General features: G+C 42.4%; 2 protein-coding genes across 3 annotated transcripts in view; one reads left to right on the top strand and one right to left on the bottom strand.

The window, feature by feature from the left end:
• Positions 1-11,984, top strand: part of asap1b (ArfGAP with SH3 domain, ankyrin repeat and PH domain 1b) — a 67,533-nt gene extending 55,549 nt beyond the window's left edge. The window contains exons 18-29 of one of the 2 annotated variants that reach the window (XM_069666913.1): positions 677-762; positions 1,521-1,636; positions 1,718-1,785; positions 2,280-2,387; positions 2,987-3,215; positions 5,467-5,535; positions 6,179-6,340; positions 8,893-8,971; positions 9,117-9,181; positions 9,263-9,807; positions 9,959-10,081; positions 10,630-11,984. In XM_069666913.1, the coding sequence (XP_069523014.1) occupies positions 677-762; positions 1,521-1,636; positions 1,718-1,785; positions 2,280-2,387; positions 2,987-3,215; positions 5,467-5,535; positions 6,179-6,340; positions 8,893-8,971; positions 9,117-9,181; positions 9,263-9,807; positions 9,959-10,081; positions 10,630-10,704 (1,725 nt within the window). In that variant the 3' untranslated portion in view covers positions 10,705-11,984. The remainder of the gene's footprint in view (positions 1-676; positions 763-1,520; positions 1,637-1,717; positions 1,786-2,279; positions 2,388-2,986; positions 3,216-5,466; positions 5,536-6,178; positions 6,341-8,892; positions 8,972-9,116; positions 9,182-9,262; positions 9,808-9,958; positions 10,082-10,629) is intronic. The other variant, XM_069666914.1, reaches the window with a different exon arrangement.
• Positions 11,985-13,305: 1,321 nt separating this feature from the next.
• Positions 13,306-15,309, bottom strand: eef1a1l3 (eukaryotic translation elongation factor 1 alpha 1, like 3). The gene is made up of 7 exons (XM_069667936.1): positions 15,166-15,309; positions 14,910-15,089; positions 14,535-14,831; positions 14,313-14,463; positions 13,863-14,119; positions 13,556-13,790; positions 13,306-13,464 (listed from the first exon to the last, which is right to left on the bottom strand). Exons 1-7 carry the CDS (start codon positions 15,307-15,309, stop codon positions 13,355-13,357), a joined length of 1,374 nt encoding a protein of 457 aa, XP_069524037.1. The 3' UTR covers positions 13,306-13,354.
• Between the last annotated feature and the right edge of the window lie 881 nt (positions 15,310-16,190).

Genomic DNA, 16,190 nt, shown 5'->3' with positions numbered 1-16,190 from the left:
GTTTTCTCTTTATTTCCTCGCTGCTTTAAGCAGAGATGAAAGTTAAATAAGAGGCAGTCGCTGGTGCAGATACTGCGCTGTAAACAACACGGCTGATCAGACTTAATCTGACATAAATGGGTCAAGGTTTTATAAAACAGACATGGTAGTTCCCTAATGAAAAATTAAGTGTACAATGCAGCGGCACGATAAAAGAGGATCTCAGGCGGTGGCGGAGGGAGCCGCTGCTGTCTGCGCTATGAAGTCTGACTCACGGATATCTGATCTGCTGTTGTCAGGACATCTGAACGGCTGCAGACAGCACAGTGACATCCCACTCAACCGACAAACCCAGGCACAGGCAGCACCACAGGGATGCATGATTAAATACATCCCTTCCTTTACCCATATAGATTTACACAAATACACACCCCCTATCTGTCTCTTACGTCCATAATTTTCATCTTTTAAGAAATTACATCCAGCTCTTGCTTTAATTTATAGAGATGAATGCAATGAAGGCACAAATCTGCAGAAAGTGGTTTTATTTCCTCCTTAAATATCATTTTTAGGAGCCATTTTGTTTACTGCAGCTTGTTTAAATGCTGAAAGAGCCACAGAGAGGGAGAGAGTACAGAATGGATGCTGCCCAAGATTGTCTCACCGTGTCTTTGCTGTGTTTGATCGCCCCCTGCAGGAAGCCGGAGAGACCGCACTGCACTACTCTGTCCGGACTGCTGACCAGACCTCCCTGCACCTGGTGGACTTCCTTGTGCAGAACAGGTGCATTTTTTTTAAAGAGCCATTTTCATCCTAAAGCATGAAGAGAATTGCACAAGTGTTTGGATTTCCTTCAGCTTCTCCTGCGAGGCGCACAGCTGTCAGAATCTCTTAAAAAAAACAGCAGCAGTTTCAAGCACAATTACACAGTAAACAACAGCTTTTAGGAAACAAACAGCATCAAATATGATCTGTGTGTCTGCCGCGACTCTTCTTCTTCTGCGCTTCAGTCTGCAGTGGTGAAGCAGCGCAGGAGCAGAGGAAAGCTTAGCGCTGCACAGCTCAGCTCAGATTCCCACAAGGCAAACAGAAATGGGTCAAGCACTTGTTCTCTGCCTTAATTTATTCCTCTCTTTTCAATTGTTTACCCACCACTGCTCTAACTGCACACAGCCTCTGCAGAACAAGTGACACCCTCTCATTAATTAATAGCTGTGCTTATGTGGCGTCATACTTACCTCTTATTATTTAAGATATTTCTTATGCCCTCTCTGGGAGCTACAGGAGATCTTAACAGGATTATTTACCTGCTGTAACAGTCTTGTGTTGTTTATTGATTTTTATCTCTCAAACCAGATTTAAATTTGCTCTTTTACGACAGATTTATCTGCTTATCTCCGATATATAAACGTGTCTTCCTGCTAAATCACAAAATCCTGCTTAATAACACATTAACCCGAAGCCGCAACACTGTGGAAAACCCCCTCAGGCGTGTGACCTGTGTCCTCACTATGCGTGTATGTGTGTGTGTTTCCTCCCAGCGGTAACGTGGATAAGCAGACGGAGTGGGGGAACACCGCCCTGCATTACTGCAGCATGTACGAGAAGCCCGAGTGCCTCAAGTTACTCCTGAGGGGCAAGCCGGCCACCGATATCAGTGAGTCACATCCTCTCGTCAGAGTCATCTGTACGCACGTATCAGCCTCTAACTGTTGATTATCCTCCTGCTCCCCCTCAGCCAATCAGAACGGAGAGACGGCGCTGGATGTTGCCAGGCGACTGAGGAACACTCAGTGTGAGGAGGCAGTAAGTACAGCTCTGCCAGGCGGCTGATTTTTGGACAACATGGTGGATTTTAATGGTCTAAAAAATAACTAAATCACCCAAAAATAGATGCAGCCAGCTGGACGAGTGAAACAAAGGGTTGTAGAGTTTAGATTGTGGTTGATTTAACATGTTTTGACTGGCTATAAGGCAGATTAGTAGAAACACTAGATGGCAGTGAAAGGTCTGTCTCCTGCCTCAGGCCACAGTGACAGCAGAGTGGAAATAATTGTACATATATGTTTGTTATTAACGCCAATGTGAGCATGAAGACAAAAAAGCTATTTCAAATGCAGGGTAAAATATAGTCTTAATATTACTTGTTGGATGTTTCTCCCCTCCTGTGTCTTCCTTGTAGAGTTTGGTTTGATCTCTTATGTTATTGCTTTTTTTCCCCCATTTGTTTGATTATATTTTGGAAAGGGACAATCGCCATTTTCAAGTGTGTAACTGATAGATGTGTTTGTTTGTTTCAGCTTGTGCAGGCCGCAGAGGGGAAATTCAACCCTCACATCCATGTGGAGTACGAGTGGAGCCTCAGACTGGAGGAGATGGACGAGAGTGATGATGATCTTGATGATAAGGTTTGGACAACACATCGAGTTCACTTGTTAAATCTCAAAGATCTCAGTTTCGTTCTCTTTGGCCCAGATATCCAGACAGTGTCGCATGTGTGACGTCCACGATTGGCTCCGGTTGTAACTCTTGATTTTCCTCGCTGACGGTCGCTTTCCTTTTTAGACTGTTTGCTTCATCTGAGCGTCGAGTTTGTTTCTTTTTCTTTGGATTTTCACTTATTTTTGAAGTTGTTTCTGTAGTCATCCATCTTTTCTTTGTTTGTTCAGCCATAGTAGATTACTGTTTACGCGCAACACTTGCAGAGAGCGGAAAAGCAGCCGCTTAGCTCCGGCTACCCTCTCTGGCAGACCAACCACTGCTGGCTGATGGAAAACGCGTCACTAACTGGGCGCTGCTTGTGATTTTTTCCACGACTGTCGCCACAGACACCCAGTCTGTAATACTGCAGATGGAAAGGCTTTCATCAGTTTGCTCAATCACCATTGTGTTACCTCATTCAGTGATAGATAGAGACTTAACAGACATTTATTTAACTGAAAAACTTCAAGCTTATCTCTTTGAGTTTGAATTAAATCAGGTCTCTGTCTCCACTGTCCCTCTCCAGCCGAGTCCCATCAAGAAGGACCGCTCACCGAGGCCTCAGAGCTTCTGCCACTCCTCCAGCCTGTCCCCCCACGACAAGCTCTCCCTGCCGGGCTTCATCAGCCAAAGGGACAAACAGCAGCGTCTGTCCTACAGCGCCTTCACCAACCAGATGTACAGCGCCTCCACCGACCTCACCTCCTCCCCCGTGGCCGACGGACCGCCGCTTCCTCCGAGGAACCAGGGCAAAGGTCAGACCTGCCTGCTCCAAGTGCTGCATCCATTTTCAGACATTCACAGTTATATTAATCTGTAGCTGAAAGTCATTAAACTCAGGAGATCGTGTTCCGCTAATATCTCTTTAAATAAATGTAAAATGGTCTGAAGGTTGTTCTGTACTGTGCATGATTACTGTAGAAGGAAGATAGTCTTTCACAGCTGTACTTTATAATGTCTGTTAATGTTTGATGATACCCAGGACAGGATTAGCTGCAGAGGAACGCTTCGTAATCACTTTTCTGGAAAGTTTGTAATTGCGCTGTCAGTCAGTCCACACACACACGCACACACACACTAACACGCCCTGCAGTGGAATGCAATTCGTCAACACACAGATCAGAGGGGGGGTTGCAGGTGTCATTAAGATTGCTTACACAGTAAACCATCAGGAAAACATGGCCGCAGGAGAGGGCAGGGAGGTGATGGTTTGTCAGCGTGTGAAAGGGAAGCTGGATATACACACTTCATCATTAACCTCGACACAATGTACACACAGTTCACTGTGGGCGTGCTGCTGTCTCTGCAGTATGGGAATTAAAAATAACAGTCCTCCCTCGTTGGAGGCGTCGCAGCTAAGTTCATTGTAGACAACATTGCAAAAGCTTCCAATGCAAAACATCCATCTCAGATCAACAGGTCATTCTAATCCTTTATTGAGCATTTAAATCTTATTTTTCTTAAAACAAGAGGTGTGAAATTTCACCTGTTTCCAGTGCAACATGTCAACAAATCAACAAGCGTTCCATTCTCTCACATGTGCAGGTCATTAAGATAATCTGCCAGATAAACCTTTAAAAATAGTGGTAACTCGTTAAACAATTTGTGTTGGTGCTTTCACACAATATGAGCATGTTTGTCATCTCATTTCTAGCTCACAACCGTTGAGTTTGTGAGCTAAAATGAGGACTGTCACCACCAGATTATCAACTGTTAGCTAACTAATTAACACCAACTCTGTCTGCTGAAATTGTAATGTTCTTAGCTTACGTGCTCTAAATTGAGAACCCTGTAATTTGCACAATAGCTACAAAATTAATAAAATGCTTAAGTTTAGCATCTTGATCATTTGTGGATCCATGTAGAAGAAAGCGGAGACACAGCACAGGATAAATGAATGCTCTTAGAGGTTTTATTTTAAAACAAAATGGTAACAAAAGTCTGAGGTTGAGCAAAGTGTTTAATAAATGTAAAGCTAAAGCCAAAACCTCCCCAAACCAAATATAGAGCAGGGCAGAGACATTAATGTTAGCTTAAAGTGTTAAATAAGCATCTTGCTTCCCATATATATTTTTTGTCCCCTCCACAAAATAATGTAGTTGCTCATAATATGCTCATATTCTCATAGGGTACTACTGCAGGTAGTAAGCTAGTTTGCAGTTCTAGTTAGAGCAGATAAACACCTGCAAGAAGAGCAGGGCAGAGCTATTTATGCTAGGCTATATGCTAAAATACTAAATGCCATTTATGCTAGTATCATGTCCCAAAATATTAGATTTGCTGGTCCTGAACGTGCCTTTTTTAACATCCACAAAATCAAGTAGTAAGCTATTGATATGCTCATTGACTTGGGAAGTAATGCTAGCTTGGTATGAAGCTAGTTAGCAGGGCAGGCTAATGTTTGCAGCTTATGTTAGAGCAGATACAAGCTTTTTAATTAATTCACTTACAATATTTCTTGTATTGTTAGCTTTAGGAATGCTAACGAAAGACACAGCTCAACAAACTCTGCTTAGTTTTGCTTTTAATACTGTGAGAGAGCCCGTTTCCATCGCAGGGACTCTTCCAGGAACCTTTTAAAGGAAATTGGCCCGGGAGGAACTCAGATCTTAAGTTACTTCCTGGCCAACAAAAGATCCTGGAATGAAATTTAATTCTTTAAAATAGCACTGGAAACAAGTTTGATTTATGCAAAAATAAGATTAAAAGCGTGAATAAGAGGCTAAATGACATACATACATATAGATAACATGCTAACTCTTTAGATGCTACAGATCAGCAGTGCAGCGCTCTCACTCGGTGGGTGCTGAAGAGCTCGCCCCAGGGGGCCAGCTTTGCGCCATTTTCTCCTCTCTCTTTTCTTTGCTTGCCACTGATAAGATTTCATCTTGTTATTTTATAGTGTGTGGGAGCAGCTCTTTTTAAGACTGACATACTGTAGATTCTCTCCCACACTCCTCATCTCGCTCTCTTTTCTTTCTCTTTTTTGTTTCTCTATTCTTTCAGCTCCACACTTGGCATTCCTTGGCTCTCATTCGCACTACGCCACACTGGCTGGCACTCGACCATACATCAGTGAATATCCTGTTTTTACGTTCTCCCCCTTACTCGGCTGTGTGCCCCACATACAGTTCTCCCTCAGTTGTTCCTTCCTTTACAGCTCACATTCACAGGCTGGTGGTGTCTTTATTTGACTAAATAAGAGGACCATGTAGGCAAGCTGCATCTCCTAATTCTTTCTTGCCTACATGATTTTTTTTGTCTTATTGGAATCATGTCCCACCATCCTTGAGCTGTAAACACTTAACCACAGCTGATTCCTCTCTGGCTGAGCTCTCTATTAGCTGCTTTCACCTCACTTTTCTGTACATCAGTGACCAGTGAGCGCCTTGGAGTCCCAATAGACCCTAAAAGGCAAATTATTCATGCAAATTCAGCGAGTAGACACAGCAATAAAGTGCCTATACTCCTGATCGTATTATTTTACAACCCCGTTCAGACATGTCTGTGTTCTAGTTCCACTTTGTCCTGCAAGAAAACGTGCTCCTGACAGACCAAACACAACCGTTCCCATTTTTCCAGCTCCTCCTCTCCTCTCCATGCTTCATCATCTTCTCCTCTCCTTCACCATCTCTGGGAATTTTTGGGTGTTAATAGGATGAAGGTTTTTTTGTGGAAGTCCTCATCACCTCATGTGTTTTATGTATCGCTCCTCCAGCTCCTACCCCATCTGGCCCTCCCTCTACACTCACTCCAGGAGGCAGCTCCACCCTGTCCAAGAAGAGGCCTCCGCCCCCACCTCCTGGACACAAACGCACCCTGTCTGACCCACCCAGCCCGCTCTCTCACAGTCCACACAGTAAAGGTGGCTTGACTGGGGGTGAGACGCAAGCCTGAAGATCAAATATTATGATTGTCCAAAAATGCAGGGTTATTTGAACAAGATATTCTTCGCTCAAGGTCCACTTACTTGCTTTCCCCAAAGTCAATCTGAACTTAACTTCTTGGCAGACAAAGACAGAGATTTTTAGTTTAAAGGTCCAGAAAAAGCTTGTAAGAGGACCTTGAGTTACAATTATTTTACCCAATATTCCCAAGGTTCGTAATTTATTTTATTGCTCAGATGTTTAAAGACTTTTTAGAAGTTTTCTGCTTCTAATTTAGAGTGTATTAAGGGAGATTAGTGGATGCCTCTTTGTGCAGTTTGAAGGTATGTCATTTTGAATATAGATAAATGTGGTCAAATTAAATCGTCACAATTTAAAGTCCAAGGTCAAACTTTTAGACACTTAAAGGAAATGACAAAGTTTACTTCAATCTGTAACATTTAAAAAGCAGCATATCCTCACACTAGAATAGCTTGAAGTAAGGTTGTCAAAATGTTCAATACTTTTTCAATACCAAGTGTTTAAAACGATATAATCTCTGTTATCCTTAAGTTCCATAGTAACCAAAGGTACCAAAGCTTTTTTTTTAAAAACACACATTTAGGATCAGTTTTCACCCCAAATCTGCCGCATGACAGAGAACGGTGGTCGAGTGACATAGACAGGAAGGAAAGAGAGGGAGCGCCGTTTATGAAAATAAAGCAGTGAAATGGAAAAATAAGACGTAATTTCTGACTGTAAACAATAAACTGATTCGCTCACACCTCCGTACAACCCCGCAGGAAGGTACAGGGTTTAGTTTGTCTAAAACTGAAGTCGCGCTTCATCCTGCTGACTGTCTGTGCCGCCCTGCGTCACGTGCAGCTCTTATTTAATATTGGTCTAAACAATAGTCTATCAAATAATAATAATAATTTTAAACATTAAAATCCTGCTCATTAAGCCTTTCATGACTGTAAACAGTATGTCAAATGAGCTGGTATGTGTTCAGTGACTTTTTCTGTACCTTTTTTTTGCTAGTATTGTATCAAAATTTAAAATTCTGGTATTTTGACAACCCTAACTTGAAGTAGAGAAGTAGAGGCTTAGTTGCTGTTAGTTGATGTATTTTCTATTGATTAACTTAATGATTGTCTGTATACATGGCTAGAGCTGAGATGAAAAAAAAGAGCAACTCCTCTCAAATGTAGAGTAGATTACACAATTCTGTTTTCTTTATATACATAGAAACAATATTGTATTAAACGTCCACTCAAACTGCTTCCTTTCTAAAATCCTCTGACATGGTGGAGTAAAGCCAGGGACTATTTCGGAATAATTACAGGCACATACAACAACTAGGATTGTTCATGTTCCCCCACCTTGATACTTAATCCGAGTCATATGAGGTGGATGGTTGGAATGGCAAAGATGTTCTTGTTTACAACCTACAACATTCAAACCATCTGTCTTCAAATTATATGACCATGTGAGGGTTAAAAACATTTCATAACCTTTATTATTACACAGCTGTGTTAAATACTTTCTGATTGGTTAATCATGGCATTCCGAGGTCTGTTATTTCTCAATAACAGACCGTTGCTATGAAGAACAGACTGTTGCTAGGGATGTGGCTCTAATCACACAATCCAGATGACTAACTGTAATCATATCAATCCGCTGAAAGAAGTCCGGTAAATTTGACGTTGGTCAACTAGCTTAGCTTAGCTCAGCTAGCTTAGCTATTTTAAGAAGGCTACAGAGTTAACCATTGCTATGGACGCAGCTCTCACTGTGAGTGAAACAGACTATTTTTAAACAGAAAAATAATCATTTTTAGATTAATAAAATAATTTCAAAATCTTTTGTTGTCAAATAATTGATTTTGTAAGTAGGTAGCTGTGTAATATGTGGGATAATGTATAGGGAGCAAGTTGTTATCACGTCGGAACCATTCCATTCTGTGATAACAACCTGCTCACGATACATTTTCTTACATACATAATGATCCAAGACCAGTTTGAACCATCAGCGAGGATTTTACCACTTCGATAAACTCTTTATCCATTTAACTACCACGAGTTTTCAAGATATATAATTTCAAACTGCAAAAAGAGACATCCAGGAGTTCCAACTACAGGTTAGTTAGAAAGACTTTAACAGTGAGAAGAAAAGTTATCTCCTAAAAACCAAAAGAAGACAAATTCAAACACACCTCAGTCATCTTACCTGTAATCTAGTGTCCCTAACTGTTTGTTATAATGTGGATATTTTAACTGTTATTCCACTTTTATCATTTGTCCTCTGTGCTGTTTTGTGCATTCTGTGTCACACATTTAGTAACACCAAACCGCTAATTAAAAGATGACACTTTATTGCACAACCTCAGTTTCCAAATATCACGGGCTCATGGAAAGCTCAGCCAGACGACGCCTCCCTCATTGTTTTTTTTTAATCATCACAGCATGTTCAGTTATTTCCACATTTATATTAAATGAATCCCCTGGTCAGCGCTCTGTTATGGTGTTGATTAATGTGTTTGTCGTCATCAATGTTAATATTTTAGGAAGCGACTCGACCCCTCCTCCTGTCAGCAAGATGTCTCCTGTTTCTAACAAGTTTGAAGGAATTCCTCAGCAGCAAAGGTACCGGACAAACTAAACTAAAGTGAAGTTTGATGCTTAGTTGTCCTGAAATTGAATGCATCACTCGCTTTAATAAAATGCATCCCAGCTGAGAAGGTGAAAGCATCTTATTGGATATTTAACCTCATCTGAAAATCTTTCCCAGCACTACTACAAGCATCACGAAGTCCACACTTGGTCCAAGGGTTCTTCCCAAACTACCTCAGAAAGGTACGGTCGTATCCCAAGTTTCTTTTCAATGTATGCTTTTAGAATGAAGACGTTTGTAAGTAACTGTGCTGCTTCCTACAGTGGCATTGCGGAAGATCGACACCATACACCACCCGTCTATGGATAAGCACAGCCTTCCCCCAGAGGTCTTCCAGAAGTCCCCGCCTGCCACCGACACCCCGCAGAAGGCTCCTCTGGCGGAGCGGCCTCAGCTGGGAGACCTGCCCCCCAAACCGCAGCCGTCTGAACTTCCTCCTAAACCTGGAGAACTTCCTCCCAAGCCGCAGCTGTCCGACCTCCCTCCTAAACCTCAGCTGGGAGACCTCCCGCCCAAACCGCAGCTCAAAGACCTGCCTCCCAAGCCACACCTCTCAGACATCCCCCCCAAACCCGGAACAGTCGAGTCGGCTCCCAGGCAGCACGGGGAGACGGTGCAGAGGCCTCAAACGCAGCCTCCGCCTCCTCCTCAACCTCAACCTCAGCCTCAACCGCAGCCTCAAGACTCGCCGTCACCCAATCAGCAAGCAAATATAGGGACCCCCACCCAACCAGCTGCTGAAGACACCAATGGGACACCAACAGGGACGGCGGAGACTCCAGTGCCCCTCCCGAGGAAGATCAACACGGTATGGAAGTGATGCTTTTCCCTCAAATATTTCTAGTTTTAAAGCTAAAAAAACTATTTTTTAATATTCTAAATGACCTCTTCTGTCCAACCTACGGTGCCTTCAAGGCTTCTGATTACTATGATAATAATTTAGCTATTTGTGCGTCTAGGGGAAGAGCAAAGCCCGCCGAGTGAAGACGATCTACGACTGCCAGGCTGACAATGACGACGAGCTGACTTTTGTGGAAGGAGAGGTGATCATAGTAACAGGGGAGGAGGACCAGGAGTGGTGGGTGAGTCCAGCTTCAGTGCGACACTCTTTTCACTGTCAGTCAAAGCTGGTGTTCTCTGTAATCGATAGAAGCAATTATATTTGAAATTGGCGCCATAGCTGTGGAGAAAGTTGTTCAAACAGCTCGTGGTTTCGCCCATTCAACATTCCTACAACACCCAGCGTGCATTGCGCCCTTCCCTCTTAAAGGAACGGCCCAGCGAGAGACCCTGGAGTGAAATACTACAGTTTCACTGCAGGCAATGGCTCAGAGCGGTACAGAGTCCAAATACGTCAAAAAATCTTTCATTTCAAACCTGACGATTTTGAACGAGCCATGACATCGGAGGCGGGCATCCTACATTGAGGACGTGTAGATTAGGTTCCCTAGCTAAATTGCATTTTTTTCCCTACCATAATGGCATTAGCTCCTCATAAGAGCATGATAGGACTGAGGTTGAAAATCGGCAAACTGGCCCTTTAAACCGCAAGCACCCAAACTGCATTTAATTGCACATTGAAAGCTTTGCTGTTTTTCTCACATGCTTCTTTCCCCCTTTCTTCTTCCAGATCGGGCACATTGAAGGAGAGCCGGAAAGAAAAGGGGTGTTCCCCATGTCTTTTGTGCACATCCTGAGTGACTGACAGCCAGCAGACTTGCACTACGCCTCTCCCTAAATTGGGAGGTCCTGTAAATAGCTATCATAACACCCCTTGTCACATGACAAGTGTCCTAAAGAAAAAAAAAAACAACCAAGAAGAAGAAACCCAAGAAGGCTCATCTAGCCATGGATGCCTCATCCATGCTGTACAAAGAATGTGTGTATTCTTCCTTTACCAGTATTATCTTAACCCTATAGCACGGCTGTGACCAAGCCACTCTCAAAACCCTAGCACTTACCTAAAGTCTATGTTTATGCTGTTACTGTGTATATATGTATGTAAATATATATATTTGTGTGTGAGTGTATATACATGTTTTATTGTACAAAACATGTACCATTGCTCTCTCTCTCTCTACCTGTCAGACTAAGCATCAGGGCGGTAGACTTTGAATTTTATCTGTATTAATTTTACCGGCCCTCTAAGTAATTATCAGCTTATATTTCTGGAAAAAGGACAAATAAGAAAAGGAATGTGAAATAGGTCACGTCACTATTTGTGTCTTGCATCCCTGTTTACCACCAGAATTGACTGAAGAGGCAGGAGTCTCCCACTGACCTTCCCGCGGTGAAAAGAATCTCATTAAATGTACTCCTTGTTCTTGCTTGCTTTGTGTGTACACGTATTCTGGTTGTTTTACAGTATAGAAACCTGCTGCTACTGTGTGGTGGAATATCAAAGCCTGTGGTTCACTGTAGGTCACTAATTTACTCCTTGTTACACTGTTCACTGTGTGTATGCTCTGTGTGTGAACTCGACGCCATCTCCACAGTCCTTTGACCTTCTCTGTGCATGGTGTAACAATGACTGGAATTGAGTGGAGTGCTGCATTCAAAGACGCTCACCTCAGGGTTTGAAGAGCCACTATTATTAATCAAGCAGGACTACACAGAGGGGTATCCTGTTGTTAAAGCCACTATTAATGACACGTACGGGAAACTCAAGAGGACATCTTAGCAATAACTTGATTTTCTGACAGGCTAGAAGTTCCACGTTAACCTGTGTTCACGATTCAGTGTCTTGTAAAACCTCATGAGCTTGAAATTTTTAAGTTGGAGTCATGTTAATATCATTCCACGTTACTGGATCCAGTACATTTCCAGGTTTGCCTGTGAACAAGAGATGTCTTTTTAGAAGTGGACTTTGTAAACGGCCGGAGAGCCGATGTATTTTCACCCCAGTCCTCACTGACTTGCAGTTCTCTCCCATGTTAAGGAACAAACCCATCAACCCATTGTATCATTAAAAGTGCTGTACTTAAACACTGCGCCTGCTCTTTTATTGTATAGTTAATCATGCCATGTGGTTTTAAGATCCGTTTGAGCCTCCCTTTGGAATTTCAAAAACTCTGGTATGTATTAGAGGGGAAAGTGCGTTTCTAAGCAGCTTACTGAAAGTACTTTTGTGCTCAGGATAGAGTAGATGTTTTAGCAAATGCACTTATTCACGTTGTGGAGGAACAATGCCACTATATATGTTACATAAGGCCAAGCAGTGATGGAACTTTTAGTCGAAGTCAAGTACTAAACTTTAATTGTGTTGTTCTTGTACCACTTTCTTATAAACACTTCAGTGCAACATTTCAAAGATCTTCTACATTTACACCACTACATTTATTTCATCGCGATTACTTTTCAGATCATGATTTGGGGTGTAAACAAAAGACGCATTCAAGTACTTAACCGTAAATGCAAGGAGGATGAAATTGTCCCGCCTCGACTTAACAGATTTTATAATATTGCTTATTGTTACATTTAAATAACAATGAAAGGAGCTATAATGAGAGTATTTGTAGTATGAGTAATTTATGTACATTTTGTTGGGAACACGATACTTGAAAATAAGTTTCAGACTACATAAAGACAAGCAGTTTCGTGTCGAAGGTTACCTGTTGTCCTGATTCATTTCAGGACTTTTACTTTTAAGAGTACTTCCTGTACACTCTCGCTAACGCCAGTCAGGTAATTTGCTTATCCATCCTTTCAGTATACAGCTAGCAAAAGCTGCAGTAGCTTAGCCGAAACCGTGGAAACCGCTAGCTCAGCGCTGCTAAACTATGAAATCCGCTTTACAATACATTAAAAAGGTCACTCATTTCATTTATATCTCGCTTGTGTAACCCAGACAAGGTTTACAGTTCCAGTATTCAAGCTAAGCTAACGGGTCAATCGAAGTGGCTTTATATTAACGTAGCAGCAGGAAGGTAAGCTCTGAGTTTAGACTTTTACATATCTAAATTTAACCAACCCTCAAAGGCACATTGGAAGCATTTCTAACTCTATAGACAAACTGCAGTTCAAGAAAATGTAAGAGTTTTATTCAACACATTTCTACAGTTTATTTCTGATTAACAGGATTATAAACCAACTTTAGATTTCAGGATTAACTGCAATTTTAGGACCAATTAAGACAGAGTTAAGAGTTTTTCCAAATTAAGCTTTATTTTTTTCCTCAATTCTCTTCACATTTTAACAAAAGATAACCATCCAATTCTACAGCTTTGTTGGAATTTAACATTAACAGAGGAATCTTCACTTTTAAAGACAACATAAATACTTTGTGTTACAACACAAATCAGAGACTAAATAAAAGTGTTCAAGGCGGTTATACCAGCATACTGGTAAACAAAAACTTATTTACACACTTGGGCTTTGTGTGGAAGTCTTGAGCCTTGGTCCTTCTCCACGGACTTGATGACGCCCACTGCGACTGTCTGCTTCAGGTCTCTGGCTGCAAAGCGACCTGAAAGCACAAGATATGCAACTGTAAAAACACTGCAAAAGCAAACATGGTCGATATTTCTTGTAAACTAACATGTAGGTTGACCCTTTACCTAAAGGAGGGTATGTGAAGAAGCTCTCCACACACATGGGTTTGATGGGAACCAGTTTGACTGTGGCAGCGTCTCCAGACATCAGAATCTGCGGGTGGTCCTCCAGTTTCTTTCCTGTGCGTCTGTCAATCTTCTCCCTCAGCTCTGCAAAGCGACAGGTGACGTGGGCGGTGTGGCAGTCCAGAACAGGGGAGTAGCCTGCTTTGATTTTCCCTGGATGGTTCAGGATGATCACCTAGAGGCAGATAATCAACATTAGCACAGGCAGGTCAAGTTTGACATAAATTTGACCTCTAATTAAACCAACCTGTGCTTCAAAGCTGCTGACGTCTGACGGAGGATCCTGCTGGGCGTTTCCGGCCACATCCCCTCGCCGTAGGTTCTTCACGCCCACGTTCTTGATGTTGAAGCCGACGTTGTGTCCGGGCAGCGCCGTCTGCAGACCCTGGTGGTGCATCTCGATGGACTTCACCTCCGCGGTGAGCTTGGCGGGGGAGAACGTCAGAGTCATGCCTGGTTTGAGGATGCCAGTTTCAATCTTTCCTACTGGCACAGTCCCAACTCCTGAAAAGAATTGACAAAGAGCATTTTAAAACCAACTCCAGCTGCAAAACCCAAGTTTTTAAAGGCATATAAGGTTGTAATGTCACTGTACACCTGCTGTGCCTCATTTTCTTGATTGGAGCTAATCAACTGCATTCACAGGCCTGGACTCGAAGTTTGAAATTACTTGATTAAAATGAGCACAAATTCTAACCCCCAATTTTGTAGACATCCTGCAGAGGTAATCGTAGAGGCTTGTTAATGGTGCGCACTGGCGGGTGAATTGAGTCCAGGACTTCTAGTAGGGTTTTCCCGCTTGCATTCCCTTCTCTTCGTCTCGCCTTCCAGCCTTGGAACCAGGGCATCTGTTGAAGGACAATACTTAAAGTTGTTGCACATCGTGAGCAGATATTCTAACTCTAAAAATCCTCCTTACCCTCTGAGTCGCTGTGATCATGTTTTCTCCTGTCCAGCCGGAAATTGGAACAAAAGGCACAGTCGCCGGGTCGTAGCCAATCTTCTTGAGGAAGCTGCTCACGCCTCGCGCCACTTCATCGAAGCGTTTCTGGCTGTAAGGTGGTTCAGTCAGTTCCATTTTGTTTACACAGACTATGATCTGCTTTACTCCAAGAGTGTACGCCAGTAAAGCGTGCTCTCTGGTCTGACCGCTTCTCGACACGCCGGCCTCGAACTCTCCTTTAGCTGCAGAGACCACCAGGAGGGCAACGTCGGCCTGAAATGACATCAAAGGTTTAAAAAAAAAAAAAAGGAACTCAACCTCCAGTAAGTGATGCATTCATGTGCTGCTTACCTGTGAGGTGCCTGTTATCATGTTTTTAATAAAGTCACGGTGGCCAGGAGCATCAATTATAGTCATGGTGTATTTCTGAGTGTTAAATTTCAGCAGAGAGATATCAATGGTGATTCCTCGCTCGCGCTCAGCCTTCAGCTTGTCCAACACCCAGGCATACTTGAAGGAACTCTTCCCCATCTGTAAAAGCGAACCAGTTGTTTAAAACAAGTTAAACTACTTTGAAATAAAGTGCTTTAAGGCCAGTTTCTCTCACCTGTGCTGCAGCTTTCTCAAACTTCTCCAGTCTCCTCTGGTCGATGCCTCCACATTTGTAGACGAGGTGGCCGGTGGTGGTGGACTTGCCGCTGTCCACATGGCCGATAACCACCACGTTAACATGAGTCCTCTCCTTTCCCATGGTCGAAGGTTGGGTTGCAAAACTGACAAGTTAACTGTAAGCTTCTGAGATGAAATAACAATCCTCTCTCTTCTAGGTTCTTCTAAGTAATGGGTCTGACGAGCTGCTACAGAGCCCCTTTATAAGCTAGGCAGGACGCGTAATTAAAGACAGGTGTGCAGCTTGATTAGACTTAATTGGAGAATGTCTGTTTGGGGAACTTTGCTGAATGTTAAACAAAAAGTACCCTGGACACCCCGAGAAGTTTATTGCTGAAAAGCTTAAAGAATTTCTCACAAATGTAATTTTGTTTCTGTCACAGCAGCGCAAAAGATTTAAAATAGTGGCACAGTGTGATTTTTCATGATTTTGCAGCAACAGTCCTCAAAAACCTGCATCTAAGGATCACCTAATGATCTCAAATTACAACCAGGTGTGGTATTGGGAGATGGCAGTCTTAGAAGAACTTTCCTGGTATATCAAACAAAACAAATGACACATTTATAATATTAAAGTCTTGGAAAGTTTAAATGTGCCTCTTGAATAAGAAAGTGAGGAGCTATATAAAGACGATTCCTACCAAAACAAATGAACAAAAGCCATTGCATGTTGTGTACAAAGAGTCTGATGGTGATGCATGCATACACATAGTGCAGCAAGGGAAGTGACATTTTATTGTGGAATAATGCCAATACTAATAAACTTTTTTACAGAGCACTTGTCAAAACAAGATAACAAGGATTAAAAATCAAGCAGCTAAGTTTTGCTGCAGCTAAAACTGTGACATAGTATTCTAATTTGACCCTAAAAACAATTACAATATTCTTAATTAGATAATATGAAAACCCAAATGATCTTCTCAAAAACAGTCTTAGAAAGGAAACACATTTTGAGACTGAACG

This window comes from Semicossyphus pulcher, unplaced genomic scaffold (assembly GCF_022749685.1).
Source record: "Semicossyphus pulcher isolate SPU_LCO1_2020_fin unplaced genomic scaffold, fSemPul1.0.p SCAF_18, whole genome shotgun sequence".
Taxonomy (NCBI): Eukaryota; Metazoa; Chordata; class Actinopteri; order Labriformes; family Labridae; genus Semicossyphus; species Semicossyphus pulcher.
Note: the sequence above shows the minus strand (reverse complement) of the source record. Positions and strands in the feature narration are given on the sequence as shown.